Below are 16,895 nucleotides of genomic sequence, written 5' to 3'. Positions count from 1 at the left end.
CCATGGAGGCAGTGCACCCGCGCTACCCTTGCACACAGCTGCCAAAGCCAGCAGTGAGGAGCAGCTTGCCCACCTGCAAACAGCGCACCCTGAGCCACCCAGCAGCTGGCCACCTGGACCTCACGGCCATCAGCAGGGTCTTCTCGAAGCACAAGCTCCAGAGAGCCGTGGAAAACACTTTCTCTTAGAGATGGAACTTTGTAAACCCCTAACAACACGCAAACTTAAAAGACACATATATTAGCATCCTAGCCTAAAAGAAAGTTACTATGCCCAGTGCAGCCACAGGTGCTTCTGATGGGTGCGAAGCAGTTGTTGAAAGCATCACATGCTGCTGGGATCTGGTGCAGCAGTGAGTTCTACTCAGGAGTGAAGAGCAGTGCAGGAGGGTGGCTCAACACCCCCACATCCCCTCTACAGGGAGCTAAAAATAAAGTACTTCTTAGGCCAGACAATATAAGAAATGTTTTCAGCGGAAGTAATTGCATATTGATCAGCATTTAGGAAGGTTGCACAGAGCTGATCTCTGGAATATTCATTGGGTTTAAGTTCAGGCTTTTAGAGATCAATAGCTGCTTGACTGGACTGTCTAGAGTTGATTTTATTTGAAATATTTATTCTGCCGGAGGCCAAGCAGTTTATCTTAGTCCCATCTGTGCTTATTGAGGTAACTTTTAGCTGAACACTAATGCAAAGACAAGCATACGTGAGTATCACCAAATAGGGAGTGACCTCAGGCTTCACAGGGAACTCTGAATTACAACTTTATTTGCTGACCATTGTTTTCCCCCTTGTAATACCTTTACATCCGAGAGAACTCTTTCGGTACATTTATTATTATTTCAAAAAGAAGAGGTGCTAACATTATCTGGACTTTCCACATTAGCATAACACAATCTCTCACTTTCCATAATACTAGCAAAAGCAGACAACTGGACTTCTTGGAAAAGTGCTGCATAAAATGGTTCCGTTTAATTAACCAGAAGATTTAGTAAAAAGACAGTCTAAGTTTCCGTGGGGTCATTAGGAACAGCAGGACAAGAAAACATAAAAGGATTTTAATAATCATAAACAATATAACCTGAAATTGCTATAGTCAAACTTTGGGGAGCCATACAGAGTTGTCCATTTTCACCTTGTTTTTGCTGTACAGGAGCAAATGCTTTTTCTAAGGGTCAAGAAAAGCCACTGAATAGCTGCAGAACAGAAGATCGTGTTGCGCAAACGATGCACGTTTCCCTAAGTTCCCTTTGCTGCATTTGTCTATGTGCATACACATGCGTCTTCGGTTAATAACTGGGAAAGCCACACGTCATTTTTCCTATGCAACAGAGAATCTTCTTGACACATCCCCTGGGAACCGAGTGGCTGCATCTCCTCCAAACCTTAACACAATTTTACAGCAAAAGCAATAAGCTTCCTGTCAGTGTGTGCAAGGGAACTGACATTACAAGCCTGTTTTTCTCTCTTTTGGCTTTGTAAGGTAAACTGCATTTAGGTTACCAAGGTAAGGCTGAGGGACTGTGTACTAAAAAGTGCTTCCTGACCTAAAAAAAAATATTGAATCTCATTCTATGCGACATTTATAAGCTTTCCACTAGTGGCCACCACCTTGATAAACCATCTTATTTTTGATAAAGACACTCCATAAAATAAATGAGCCAACACTGCTGCAGAGATGCAAACCAAATAATTATATATACCTGTGCTCTCATCCTACTTCAAAACTGCCTACATCATCTCTGCTGTCACGGGCTCTGTCCTTCTTAATCTGGTCTTCTCCCAGACCCCTCTGCCCACCTCCCACATATCTGCTCGGTGAAGCTCCACTCCCAGTGGCCAACTGCAAGCCCCCCTCAACACTGCAAGTCGAGACCACGCCAAGACCAGGACACAGCTTGCGGTGGACACATCATGTAAAGCGCATCAGCCACATTATGTTCATTTTCAGGTGGTACCACTGTCTCCCCATAAACTAGCAGAAGCTCACACAAAACGACAACATCCTTCGCTGTTGGCCATAGCAGAAAGCAGTCCTGTTTTCATTACTGTCTATAGGAATCTCTTGAGCATGTTAAATGCTCAGCTGAAAGATGCTATACTTCTCTGCAGATCTCTGTGCATGACCATTATTAACAGAACTTGGCTAGATGTATTGGGTAGCATTAGATACAGAATGCTATGTTCTCTAAGACAGTAATGGAGATTCAAGCCTGATATCTTTATTCTCACACAGCTTATCTATCTCGCATCATGTCAATAAACTTTCAACTTTGCTTATTTGTCCTTTCATCTGCACAGACTATGGTACAATGATTAACCATCTTCAAAGTAAAAACAAAAAATAACAGATCTCTCCCCTCCAGTCTTCAGAGGACACCGACAGGAAAGAAAAATATTCTGTCCTGTTTGTGGGCGAGGTAGTCAATCAAAACTGAATGGCATTTCTATTCTTTGTTGTTTATCATGAAGGTATTCAGAGGATACAGAAGTGTAATACCCCCATGCAGCTCTCCAGATCACAACTATCAAGGTTCACTCCCTATTTACAATGCCAGCCTGCAGTTACCAAAGCAGTACTAAGAAAAACTGAGCACCTGTAACAGCTTTTAAGCATACACCAAGAGAACCCCCAATGATAACAGAGGCTAACAGAATTAATAGCCATTTAATATCTTCTGGGTATTAAAATATGTAAAAAACCCACAAGCAAACAAACACCAAAACCTTGCAGTGTCAGTTCTCAGACACTTTGCTTTGTTTGGTGGCTTGAAAGCCACAGAACCATGCTCTATTTTCCTGGCCAAAGCCTTCTACTTTCAACCACACCACAACCTGCAAAAGCAAGTAACCTCCCATGGCAGCAGCTGAGCATGCGCAAAGCTTCTCCTCCTAAAGCAGCTGCCTTCTCCCAGCATTCATCCCCTGATTTTCATCACCACAAGCCAGTGCTTTTACCTTAAACATCTCCTGTGCTCTCCGTAGAGTACTGGACTCTAATATCATTCATTCTCTCACTACTTACTACTGACAAAGTACCAAAACATAAAATCCAAAAAGCTGGTTTTCAAGAGATGCCAAGAAATAGCAGAGCTAAGCACTGCTGCCTTTCTGCAGTTCTGAAGATCTAACTACTTAAATAACACATATATAGTCGTGTCTGTGTCACGCCTACCAGAAGCAAGCTAACAACACTGACAAGGAAACATCACACCTACCAAAAGTAAAAGCTTCAGGCAGCATTGTGGCTCTGACCCAGCCAGCCAGTCTGAAGTATGGAAGTAGCTTTAAGCATGTGCTGAGCATCACTGATTTCACATGTTTTAAGTTACATGCATAATCACCCGTGTCAGAATCCTGAAGTTTCATTCATTAGAAGTATTAGGACAAAAAAGAAAATTGTGTATAGGAATGTCAATGACACGGACAACATATCAACAACACGGACAGTGGAATACTAAGAAAAGTGGTTGGCAGCTCTTCAAAAGAAAATCATGAATCAGCAATAAAAGTACCAGCTTAATGCTTTCAACTCTAGTCTGAAGACATCATTAGAAGCACGAAGCTCTGTCCAACTAGGTGCCGCTCTCTCTAAATGAGATTTGCAGTGTAGGAGAAGTCAGGGCCAGAAGGGAGATGATTTGGGGACAAGACTCCATCAACTTGGTTCAATATTCCGTGAATTGTTACTTTTTTTACATTGTCACTTTACCAAACCAAGACTGTAGAATAAGATAGGTTCCTTAGCATCAAAAGATTGAGGTCTTGTAAACTACTTCCATTAGACATAGCTGCTGCTGGCAGTTAAGTCATGCTTTGTCCCTTCTAACCCCTTCACAACTACTGGGAGGTGGGGGGAATGCATCCAGGGTAAAATTTGCCTCATGTCATAATTTTCCAGCTGGGGTCCTGGTACAGAGAGTGGTAAACAGTACAGTCTAAAAACGAGGAAAAAACCTATTAAAAATCCAAACACCGAGTCCCACCCACATGGCACAAGAACTCCAAGTAATTAGTTCTGCAAGGCTCGCTTAGCAGCTCAGTACTCGAGGCAGAGGGAGGCTTCCCTCTCGTTCTTAGTTTTGGAGCTTTTCTTTAATTAGCCTCAAGAAAACCCTGTGTTCCTATTTGAATAATCCACGTTTGGTTATTTATTCAGTTCCCTGCTGCTGCACATTACCCAGCCATGCGCTGCAGGAATACATCATTTCTTGTTGGCGTTTGCTAACCAGCCACCGCACGCAGCCTAGTGCGCCAGGGAAAGCCAGACAGAGCCCTGCTGCGCCCAGTCCTGAGGTCTGGAGGAAGCCAGTCAGCTCAGAAGATACAATTCAGTACCAGTCTAGGAAGTAAAAGTGAAGAAACAGCAGAGAAGCCCTGGAGATTCACAGTGTGACAAAACATGTCACAAGAAGAAATGCATGCTTACGGCCCATTCCACAAAAGCAATTTTTGTACCAACATCCACAAAAATTCAACAGCTTAGAGGATACACAACGCAGTGAAGCTTGAACTCTGGAACAAAAGGAAAAACTTTAACCCTAGAGACATCCAAAGGGTCTCTCTTACCCTCACAGGAGTCTTTTAAATCCTTAGAGGATTAGTGGCCTGACCTACAGCATTCTCTCATCTGGTTGTCTGCCACATAGATCTACACTGTTACTTTCCAGCAGCTATTATAGTAACCCCGTTTCTTAGGAAACAAAGCTAAAGATGAAGAGTGGAACTTGTATGTCTGAGAAGGTTCAACTTACATGCTGGAAAAAAGAAACAGAAAACAGACAAATATGATAACACAGAAATTTTATAAACAGAAAAACACAAATATCCAGCCAGAATATGTGTTGGTATGTCAAAAGCAGGCAAGAAAATTACAAAGTTATCTGGGTACCTAAGCATCAGATTCATCAGCTGTAGACCCTCGCCTTTCAGGAAGCGATCACGATTGGAACTGAGCATTAGGCAGGAGCAAAGGGAGTCAAACAGGTTCTCCATCATTTCCTGTTCCTCTGCTGTACTAGGGTTGTGTCGTTTAAACACCTGCATGACAAAGAAAACAGAATTACCCCAAAATGTAGGGCTCAATTTGGTCCACACTGTTGTAGAGTGTACATGAACATTTTACATCACAAGCCTTCAACGTCTGCAGGCTGCAGAGCAGCAGCCACATATGTCACTGATGCATTCTCTCTTTAACTCTGCTGCCCTTTTTACTGTCCTGACTGTGTACCAAGTGTGCAGCTGGAAGACAACGCAGGGCCTACAAAGGGAAGGGCAAATTCATCGACTGCACAATTTACAAAAGTATGTGGATAAGCTTGTTACCAGAGAACTCTTGGGCATAACACATACCTGAGGCGTTTGCTCTGCAGCACCCTAACCTACTGACAGTACTGCCTCAAGAAATATAAGTGAACTAAAAACAGATTACCTTCAGCTGGCTCAAACGTAGGCACAATGCAGCCCAGTGCTGGGAGTGGAGAATGCTGAAGATGGCCAAATTCTAACCCTGCCTATGTCCAACTTGCCATGTAATTGTAACAAAATAATTTAGCTTCTGAGTACCTTTACATTAACATCTGTAAAACAGAAATCAACCTCACTTACCATGGATGATACACTTGTGCAGAAGTTATTCAGGGATTATGCCACCACTAAATATAAAGCACTGCTGTGCTTCAGTATCTACAGACTGCCAGGACAGCACTGCACCCAGAATTTGTTCCACCTCCTCGCACCCAGCCTGCAAGTCTCCCGACAGTAGAGAGGGCGTATGTGAATTACTTACAGATAACTGCTGAAGCAGCACATCGATCCCATCCAGCTCCCCAAGCAATTCTCTGTTGTCTAGACGGAGGTGGGGGGAAGGGGGAAAAGAGAGAGAAAAATGAAGCTAACTGTCAGATTTTACAGCCATCTAACACTGATACATCAGCGAACAAAATCAATACAGCTTGACAGAGTACAAAAGCTGCAGAGAGGGCGCATGCGTATGTGAGAGAGTATGCACGCGGGAGAGAGAGCACAAGCAAAGGGAAGCCGAAGGCAGAAGAGTGCTGTTGTGATCTGAAAGAAGCCTGGTCCTACCCGAATAGAATATAGATACCAGAGGCATGTCTCACCATCGTTATTCTGGAGCAAAATAGCCAGCACCTCACTGCAGTACAGCTTGTTGGCATCAAAAGGCATCTTAGCCTGTTGGTGAAGAAGGAACAAGAGACTAGGGCACAGCTCTCTGTTTCATTGATTTGAAGAAGGCATTAATCAAATCACCAAACGTATGAGCAACACTTAAACCAAAATACAACAGTGCAGTATGCCTCACTGACAAAATAGTAATAATTCTCTCCGATTCAGGGGTGACAGGGGGGTTGTGCTTGTGCATGCGTGTGTAGAAACTCAGCTCTGATCCTTCACGCTGTCCTACATAAGGTGGCTCATTATACCCGAGAACAGCCTCAAGTTCTTTGCAACACAGAATCCCTTTCCTAAGTTTTCCATCATGTTATATGAGTGCATGGGCTTATCCCTATTCTGAAAGTCTGCAGCCGTCATCAAAAACAGAATTTCAGAAAATACATCACAGTAACATTAAATAATAACTGCCAAAGTTTTGTATGAGGATCACCAATGTCACAAACAGAAGAACATGAGATGGGTTTAGCCTGCACAGTCACATAACTTTCATTTCATATATTCCCTCCATACTCAAATATGTTAAAAAAAAAAATCATAACGAAACCAAAATACTGAATTTGAAGAAAACAACAAACCCCTGAAGTGGAATTCTGAACTGGATCCAATGTTTTTGCACGCTGCCAAAGCTGCTTCATCTACAGAAACAGACTAAACATTAGCCGATCAGCTAATAATGCAAACTGGTTTACTGAAGGAATCCGTAAAATAAACAAAACAGTTTTAAAAATCATCAGTTACCAGCTATTTGTATTCCACTGTTCCAGGGGGGGAAAAAGGCAAGCTATAAGTACTAGGCTTAAAACATACCATTTGTCACCCACAATTTTTTCCCCCAAATGTGCAACTACCTGCAGCTTGACTGAGCGAACCTGCCTGCACAAGGCTATGTGTGGGCCAATTATCCTGACCTGCTACCGAAGAAAAGGTCACAATACACAAGCACCACGCAACACAAAATCATGAAAAGCAGGAAGATCCCAAACATCACAAAGCATTGACTTTAAATAAAGCTTCGCATTCCAAACAATCCTGAACCACTCTGTAGACAATGGTATTTATAGCAACCCCATAACACTTCCAGGCAATCATTGGCATGAGAGGGGGAAGCGCTTGGTGCCGTACAACTCTGCTGGCTCCTATCAGGGTGCATACCAACTGATGTCCTATGGCAGACATCAGGAAATAATGCTCTGTTCTCTCAAGGCTGCACACAACATCATCAAACTCCGCTTATGTTTGGAGAAGTGAGCTATTAAGCTCTCCATCTGAGCTTTCCAAGGTGGTTCTGACAGTCAGAATATAATTATGCAACCTGAAATGTAGTCAGAAAACACAAATTCACATAGTGCTGTGTGCCAGATGTCCCTACTGATGCCTGATTTTAAAACTCATCCCGCAGACATTCTTCAGCAGCACAATGCTCTACCCAGATGCTGAGATTCTGGTTTAATCCTAAACACGTCTGTCAGGGCAACAGATTCAAGACCAAGCGCTGCCAATAGCAAAGGCACCTAGGCGAGGGTTTCATTAGCGTGTCGCTCCCCACGACGACAGCGTGTAAGCAAGAAAAAGCACTCACTGCCTGATCACACATCCCTAAACCCAGACAAAGGTAACACATGCCAAGGCAAAGGAAAGATACATTCACCACTGAGTTTCAAGGGCCTTTAAAATTCATTTTCTGTGGCACTAGACAGGGGAATCCAAGTTGTGATTATTTTGCTTTCCCAAGTTTCTAAGTCTTTTCAGCTGCCACAGTAATTACAAGGAGGCAGCAGACCTACACTCAGTACACACCTGCCTGGAATAAAATTAACTTAACTTTTTGTTTTTAAGCAAAAGGAATACAATTATGTTACTACCTGTAGTGAGAAATTATAGGTTACTTCTGCTAACAGGTATATGAGGGCCACTGGGGTATCTGCACACTTACAAAGCTGAGAGTATTTCTGTGATTCAGAGGCCTTCTAACCATAAAGACATTTAAGCATGGAAGTGGTAATGCCTTACTAACAGGGTTAGGAAAAAACCAGAATCTGTTTGCTGAATTTCCTTCACTAGCTCTGTAAGAGAGCTAAACTATCCAATTCCTCTCCTACAATATTTTCCAAGGATGTTAAGGCACCTTTTCACACAAGACAGAGCTAAACTGTGTACCTCACTGCCACAGGATGCTAAGAATATCAGAAAGCAATTTCAAATTCAAAAGGCAATAAGATGAGTTCAAAGGAAAAGCCACCACCAGCAGCAGTTAAGCAAAGACATCACTTGAAACTCAAAATAGTGTTAGAGATGTAGGAAGCAAAAGCATAAAATGGTCTTTATTAGTTTCCCTGCTCACTGATCAGCTTTTTACATTCCTACAGGTCTTAGCCATGGACCAGAAATCCACCATACAGGAATAAGAGGAACAGAAAAAAGACACTTTCTACTGTAAGATGTTTACAATATAAAGACAAGACAAAAGTATGTCCATTTAAACTAAAAACCCAGAGGATACAACCCCCAAAGCCTGACTTTTTGACCTTAACTTGGCTTCTCCAACACACACGTGCAGAACTAGCATATTTTAAGTGATGTTTTAAGCTCATACTAACTGGTCTACAGAAGGAAGGCGGGTGTTGGTGGAGCTCTGGCACTACTGATGGTTGAGCTAGGAACGCAGTGGTATTGCAGCTACTGGCAACGACCACACCAGTGGCTGTAGCCCAAGTGCTGTTTTGTAGCGCAGTGAAGAGACCAACTCTGCAATAAAGGCCACAATTCTCATGGCAGGATCAGGGACGTGTTACCAAAAAGAACTCCCACAGAAACAAGTAAAACCCACAGATATTAAAGAAGACTCAACATTAGATACTCTTCCAGGCAAACATTACAAAAATGAGAGTACTTCTACTTGCAGACTTCCATCATGTTGTGTGGAGCTTCTTACACATAAAGCCAATTCCTTCAATTTTGCTAATTTATAAGTTAAAAGGGACATAATTCCCAGTTTGAGGTGAGTTTTATATTAGTTAGAACTTATCACAAAGATAACCTATACAAACAGAAATAACCAATAATAAATAGACTTGCGCCTTTAATATTGTGCCAAACACCGTCTCAAGCACACCAGCTTCCAGATCAGTGGCCTGTCAGTTTTTATCGTGATATCTCGCAAACGACAACAGGAAAACAAGCTCACCTTCAGCCTCTTGAGCAACCACTGCATGAGGCCCTGCTGCGCAGCTTCTGTGCACATCTCTGGTCGGAACTCCGCCATGTTCTCAACAATTGCTGAGAAAAAAGATGCAGAAAACAGCCAGTTTTCCCCACCTGCAGTTCAGCTCAGGCCTATATCAACACTGCTTTGCCAGGTCCTTCCTAGGGCTGCATTGCTCTTCTCAAAGTTACATGTTATTCACAAAAGTACCTTTTTTTTGAGTGAGACTTAAGCTCAGGTCTGTGATACTCTCTCAGTTTTTACACTGCCCACACACTCCGTCCTCAGTGTGACACCAGCTCCTGCCGGAAGAAGCCTAAGATACCTTCCCTTTACTCCAGCAGTAATTCTTACTGCACAAAACTAAACTAACAACAACAGTGGCAGTAAAAATTCCAAACCTCGCTTTTCCAGTCTCTCTCATTCTTCCAGTCCTCGTGAGATTACAATCCCAAATGACTGAAAGGAATGGATGATGGTCTAAATGCTAATAATGACAACACACTGCAAAGCAGTTACTGTGTTGTGCAAAGACAGGGGAACAGAGAGGTAACGATGTCCTTAAATGAAATACAAACGTTTTACTACCTGAAAGTTAAATATATTGGTAAGAAATAAACAGCTGTCATAAAGGAGTAAGTAGAGCTCACAGATAAGTACATAGTAAATACACAGGCAGTGGAGCACTCCTTCTGGTGCAGTGCACAGTTTCATCCCTGTATCAGCACCTCCCTATGTCACCGCTTTGGGCAGAGACACCTCACCAGCAGTCATGTGACAAACGCCAACCCAAGGGACTAGGCTTTACTGTGAGTTAAAGCTGTGCTTGAACAAAAGCTTCCCTAGGTCCTCTACCCTAGTGCTGGCAGTTCAAGGGGAAGGGAGGGAGGCAGGAAAGGAAGGGGAGGGATAACCCACACCTCTGTACAAAATACAGGAAGAAGCGAGAGGATGTGTGACAGCCACTTACCCAGTGTGTTGTGGACACCATCAGCTTCCTCTTTCACACTTTCATCCAGGCGCTCTAAATTCTGGACCAACAAGGCCACGACTTGGCCCTCCACCTAAATCACCGGGGTCATGGCAAAGATAAAAAGATACGAAAGATGACTGAAAAAAGGAGAATGAAGGAGAAAGAATGGGGTGGTGGTGGGGAGGGGCAATAATACATAATAAAAAAAAAACAATAAGCCCTAGTGAAGCATCCTGCCAGACATAATCAGAAGACATTAACAATCTTGCTGTAAAATCTCAGAGGAAGTGAAGGAATCACCAAGTAAATCTGCCACTATGTTTGTCCTAATTAATTAAACAACTTTTGTGTTTCAGATTAAACAGAAAAACATCTGGAGGAAAACATGCACCTTGTCACAGTGTTATTTCCTGAACCAGCCTGATTGATTTATAATCCCTCAGAATTCTTAAGTGCGAAGCACCACAAACCACCACGGATGGGCTAGCTGTCAGCTCTGCAAGCAGCTCTACTTTCAAGCGCTTGCTGTTGGCCTGCCTACATTTTTGTTGTATCTTCCACCTTCATAGGTACAAAAAGCTGAAGGCACAATGCTCGCACATGCAGAATCAAATCCCAAAGCTGACGTATCACAAGTTGAAGCCTTGCATTTAAATCCTAGCAAGAGGAATGTACCGAGTTGACTTCAGCAAACTAACAAAAGCCAGACAAAGCAACAGCAAGCACAGGAACCCACATCCGCAGGTGGAGCCTCCTAATCAAAAAGCTAACACAAGAAGTGTGCTTCTAAAGCTGCAATTGGGCAGAGTCCAGCTTGACTTTGGCTAACCTTCCATTGTGGACATGAGCTTGGAAAAGTTAAACAAAATAACATTTCCAATTCAAACACTGTTAACTAGCTTTGGGTCCAGTGAACACATGGAAAAAATACAAGTCATCAGCTGCTGTGGAAGGTAGTGCAACAATCTTCATAGACACCCTATATTATACCTACTTTCTTAAAAAAAAAAAAGTAATCTAAAAAGCAGATATCTAAACATTTCTCCCAAGGTATGCCTGACTTGTTTCTTTCAAAGAGGACAATAAAACATCTAAAACTTGGCTATTATCAGTGTGCTGCTGACAAGAAAAACAGAGAAAGAACTTCGCGTGATTTACTGCCTCTCTGCACATTTTATAGAAAACATCTTCTCTAGCAGTTCCTCTCTACCACTTCATTCATCCAGCAATCTTTCCATGAAGGCAGAGTAATTAAGAACAGCCCAGAGGCCAGCTGGAGGAACTCGGCTCTGGGCCACTGTCATTAACCTTTGAAAGGTAACATTAGTGACTGGACAAGAAGGATTGTAGGAGAAAACAGCAGCCAAACAAAGCAAACAAAAGAAAACCTGCAATTCCCCATCTTTCAATTTCAACATAATAGTTACAGAACAAGACACAGCTACAGTGATTCACAAATGCAGCAATTCACTAGCAGAAGCTGCCTAAAGTTAGGACATACGTGTAAATCTCAAGTTTTGCTGGGCATGGGTTCTCTGGAGGGCTTCTGCTCAGTTCAGCATCCTCCTCCCGCAGCCAAGGAGAAAACACCAGGAGAAGGGGAAGTCCACTACCACAGAAGCCAAGAGGCATTTGAGAGAGTTAACCAAGCACAGAGCACTTAAGATCAACCCATGCATCTTCTGCTGCACATAGATCATTTTCTGGAGATGGTTTTAATCTCTACACCAAGAAGGATCACTACCTCTAAACCTTCCTTCACCCTTAAAATGCATTAGCTCTGTTATACAAAAACTTTCATGCTTTTACTTCTTGTTAAGAAAAACGCGTGTTCCTTCCAAAAAAGAAGTGGTAGACAAGGTGCAAGAAGAACCTACTCCCCAAACTCTGGCATTCCATTAAAAACACCCATTGTGGTCCTCAATACAGCATTTCAGCTACAAGAGAGCAGTCTCCTGACCTGGCTAACTTCATTGTGGTGTTGGCAATATGGTTAACCACAGCTGCAGAAAGTGTGGCAGTTCAGAGTATTTGCTGCTGTGCTATATAAGGCAGATATTGTTCAGGCATTAAAATAATCTGGAGTTTACTACTCACTAGTGCGTCTATGAGGACTTCAGCTCCTTCTTCACTCTCATGGAGAGTATCTATATCAGTCAGTTCTTGAAGCAAATCTACCACAGCTATGGAAACATGTACTAGGTGTTAAGGACAACTAACAAAGAGGCAGACACATTTCATATCAAAAGCAGATTGCTCTTAGGCCAGCATGCTCGTGACATAACCCAAAAGAACTGGTAATGCATTACAGCAGCGGGGCACAGGAATACCAGAACCAAGAGCACAGAGACTACTTCAGCAGACAGTCCTCATAAGCACCAAAATCAGGGATTCCTAGCAATTAGGAATGACAAAAACAAATGTAATTGTATGCTTACTGTATCAGGCAATTTTCCTGTTTCTTGATGATACTTATTTTTTTATTTTTTCAAATCAAAATTGCTGGAGTTGGTTTAACTAGGCACCATCGTGCACTGTTAAGATTGAATACAAGCAAAGAGAAATGAGTTACAATAAACTGATTTGGGTATTCTGCTCTCAGTGATACCCCTGCTAACCTGATACGGCACGCACCTAACAAGGCCACTGCAGGAAGCAGGAGAGATCACCCCCTTCTGCCTGGCCCAATTAGGACAACATGCTCCTCTAACCGCAGACCTCGGAGGAACAGCATAGCTTCTGCCAGCCCAATTTTCACTCATTAACTCTGGGCTGCATAACACATGGTTCCCCTGACTGCTACACAGCTCTCTTGTACAACGAGACGTATTCCACCTCATTAGACCCACTTTCCTATTCTCTCAGACACGCTGATCAATCTTGCCCAAGTCCCACTGGGGTAGAACAGGATATGCAGCTTTCTGCATGTCCTATATAACAACTTTGTGATGAATCTCTTTAAAATGCACAGGCTAACAATCCAGCCTCCCAGTTCTCCGATTTGTGCATTTGCTCAGACACACAAGCAGCAGCAGGAAAAGTATTTTCTTATATCTTTTCTTAGCAAGGTTTCAGTCGAGACTTATCTAGTCTCAGGAAAGACTGTAAGAGAGGTGCCTGTCCCAGTCCAAAGTTAACATACGTCTAGGTGCTGCAGAAGATGTGTATCAGGAAGACTACTACTTTCTTTATCATCTACAGCACTCCTTAACCGAGCCAAAGCTATCTGCACATTTTCTTGACGGCTAGATGTCACTTTCAGTTGCAACTGCCACCAGGAACCAAACAGAAGGGTGGTTACTCGTCACTGGGCAGACAGTCACTCAGGCTTATACAAAAATATGGTCAAAGGTGCCAGGATACAATTTTTAAAAGCAAGTTGGAGCGTGACTCAATAAGGAGGTTAAGAGAAAATAACCTGCCTTACATTTATTCTGCAAGGAATCAACTATTAATTAACAAAAGCTGGAGGAACGGGCCAATAGGAACCTCGTGAAGTTCAACAAATACAAAGTCCTGTACCTGGGAGGTAACAAGCCCATGCGCTGGGGCTGATGGGAGAGGTAAGCGCTGCAGAAGAGAATCTGGAAGTTCTGATGGACAAGTTGAAGGCGAGTCAGCAGGGTGCCGCTGCAGTGATGACGGCTAAGCACAGACTGCACTGCATTAGCAAGAGCAAAACCAGCACGTCAAGAGAAGGGATTCTCACCTGATCCTTGGCACTCACGAGGCAACATGTAGAGTATTTTTTTCAGTTGTGGGCTCTCCCAATAAAAGAAAGACCTTGACATACCGGACTCAAGAAAGTGGGAGACCACTGAGATGGTCAGGGGGCTAGCACATGATGTATGAGAAAAGACTGAGGGAATGGGGTTTGATCAACCCACAGAAGGGAAAGCTAAAGGAGGAACTAACTGAAGACTACCACTACCTACTGGGTGCTATAAAGAAGACTGAGCCAGATTTTTCTGAGACTGCACAGCAAAGAACTCTAGCAGTCAGAGGAACTCATCTCGCAAGGCATTCCTGTCTAGGAAGCTTCTGTTGAGGCTTCCAGTGAGAGTATCAGTTGTCCTATAATATTTAGGAGACAGAAAAGCAAAACCTCACCTGAAGCTTTCCTGTCTTTCATCAATAAAATCTTGTCAGTGATCATCTTTCATTCACGTACTTTGTGTAAAACTGCATGAATCATTCAGCAGATTATTTGCTCCCCTTGGACATTGTTTTTGTCTCCTTACATTAGTCCCTCAAGTCACTACATTTAAATCACATCTGAAGAGCCATTTGTTTAGTTCTGTCCTTGAAGAATTAATTTTTAAAATCTTTTTGTTTGTTTTAACAAAAAGGCATTAGAAAACTTGAGCTGTATCAATTTAGCTGTATGTTTAGATGCTTCCCTTTAATAGTGTTTCTATTCTGTATATAAGCAGCAGCAGCACAGTGAAGAGAGATTACTACAGCCTGTGTCCTGCTTCCAACAGATCTGAAAACACTTCAGCAGTTTCATAACATGAAGTATATTTTTCCCAAAATTGCAATTCAGAGGCCAAATTCCTACCCATAAACTAACTGACAGGCAAGCTGCAAACCAATTAAAAAGAGTTCACAGTGGAGATACTGACAAGTCCTTGACAGCAGCAGTGACCCTAGGACACAGCTTTTCATGGCTGAAAGGACAAAGCAAGCTGTATTCCTGTGCACTCCAGCTATGAATCAGCTCTGCTATCCCAGTCAGAAACCCCTTACTTTATATTTTCCTTGTGAGTAAGAAATTCATTATATGCTTTTGATGCCATGCACACAGCACACAAAAAGCCTGCGGTGCCTGGCAAGAAAATAAGTAATGAAACCATGGTAGCCACGAAACTGGTTATGCATGGTAGGTGTTTCCCACTGTACAACAGTAAATTGTTAACAAACATTTACTTGAGAGTAAATTCCATTACAGATCAGAGATAAGGAAAGCTGTGGTATTTCTGTTTTGCAGGGACCAGCATTCTACTGCATCGAGGTTCAGCTAGATATAAGTCAAAATACCCAAACATGTAAGGAGTGCTTTCTAATATAAACCAGTATGCAATAAAAAAATTATGTTTTGTTGTTATTTTCTGATCACTGCACCCACTCAGAATTAAGAATTATGAATTCTTAATACACATTACTATAAGGAAAAGTGCTAAAAAAGAAAACCGAGATCTGTGCATTGGACCGCAACATTTAGCATTTAACAGTCCTTTTAACATTGCATGTTTCAAAACACCTCAGAAAAGCTGGTAAATATTATCTACTTCTTGGCACATAAAGAAAAGAAGTAAAGAATAAACTAAGGTCATGAATCAATAAAAAGGAAAAGAGAAAGACTTGGGACTACATCAGGCTTAAGTCCAGTGCCCTTTCCACTGGGCTCCACTGCTCTCTCCGTTCACTAATGTTTGTCAGGACACAGACACACAATCTCTCAAATCACACAATTCTTCAGCTTAATCTACTGTAGAATATTTTACAAGCAACGCAGGCTGAGCTCTGCTTTTAAAGACTGCACAATGGTCAGACATAGTTCTATTTATCAGCTGACAGCTAAGCATCAAGGCACCAGGATACTCAAAAAAAGACACTGTTTTCATTCAAAACTACCAAAACCTTTAACAGTAGAGACAGAAAACTCCCTCTGAGACGTCCTCAGATCTTTAGAGGAGCATGAGACAGGTGCACATAGGGATCAGGTTCAGTGACACAAGAACTAACTGAGCATGGAAATGTCTCTGGGTACTTATGTAACCAGAGGGGCCACCCAACAACCTCAAGCTCTGAGCACACCAAATTAAAGGCATGGACACATGAAGAATTTATCACATTTACAAACTGAGTTGTAGCACTGTGGTGAGCTAGTTCATGGCAAATAGTTGAAAGTGTGACAGCTCAGCTCTCAACAAAAACGGGTAAATCGGTTTCATTTTTACAGGGGACTACTCCAGATAAAGTTTCCACACAGTTCAAGGCTATATGCTGCTAAGCCCATACTTTAGCTTTTCCTGTATTGTTCATCTGTTCACACTTGAATGCAGCCACTCAAACCTAGATGAAAGGTCCATAAAACAAGAAAGGTGAATAACAGCACTGAAAAAATTCACAATCAATATTACTTGAACAAAGAAGGCTTTCGCTTTGAAAAAAAAAAAAAAAGACATAAATTTAGTGTGATGGGAAAGAAGAGAAAAACATACACAGGAGCTTGTGAAAGCAGGACATAAGAGATTACAGAAAAGTCTGTAGAAAGCCTCTCACATGACATCTGCTTTAACAACTGAAGGATATCTGTGTTGTCATGTCCCAGCAGCCCAAGGAGAGACTGCACAGCATTCAGCTCCACCAGCAGGTGATACAGGTCAGGCATCGTTGCGATCACATGCATTTCCTGAATGATGTCATTTAAATCCAGTTCGGACTCCATGAACCTGAGGCAAGATAAAAACTGTTAATAAAAAGGCAAAAAGTACATCAGCTGTACCGGATGTACAG

The 16,895-nt window shown here is 42.3% G+C and overlaps 1 protein-coding gene across 1 annotated transcript in view; it reads right to left on the bottom strand.

Moving 5' to 3' along the window:
• Positions 1-16,895, bottom strand: part of CTNNBL1 (catenin beta like 1) — a 55,854-nt gene that overhangs the window by 25,915 nt on the left and 13,044 nt on the right. Inside the window, exons 4-10 of the mRNA XM_082491165.1 lie at positions 16,692-16,831; positions 12,471-12,568; positions 10,371-10,464; positions 9,383-9,474; positions 6,123-6,195; positions 5,789-5,847; positions 4,892-5,040 (exon numbers count right to left, since the gene is read on the bottom strand). Of these exons, the coding sequence (XP_082347291.1) occupies positions 4,892-5,040; positions 5,789-5,847; positions 6,123-6,195; positions 9,383-9,474; positions 10,371-10,464; positions 12,471-12,568; positions 16,692-16,831 (705 nt within the window). The remainder of the gene's footprint in view (positions 1-4,891; positions 5,041-5,788; positions 5,848-6,122; positions 6,196-9,382; positions 9,475-10,370; positions 10,465-12,470; positions 12,569-16,691; positions 16,832-16,895) is intronic.

The sequence above is a fragment of the Vanellus vanellus genome, assembly GCF_965231255.1.
Source record: "Vanellus vanellus genome assembly, chromosome: 15".
NCBI classification, from domain to species: Eukaryota; Metazoa; Chordata; class Aves; order Charadriiformes; family Charadriidae; genus Vanellus; species Vanellus vanellus.
The sequence above is the reverse complement of the archived record's forward strand: the minus strand, read 5'-3'. Positions and strand labels throughout refer to the sequence as shown.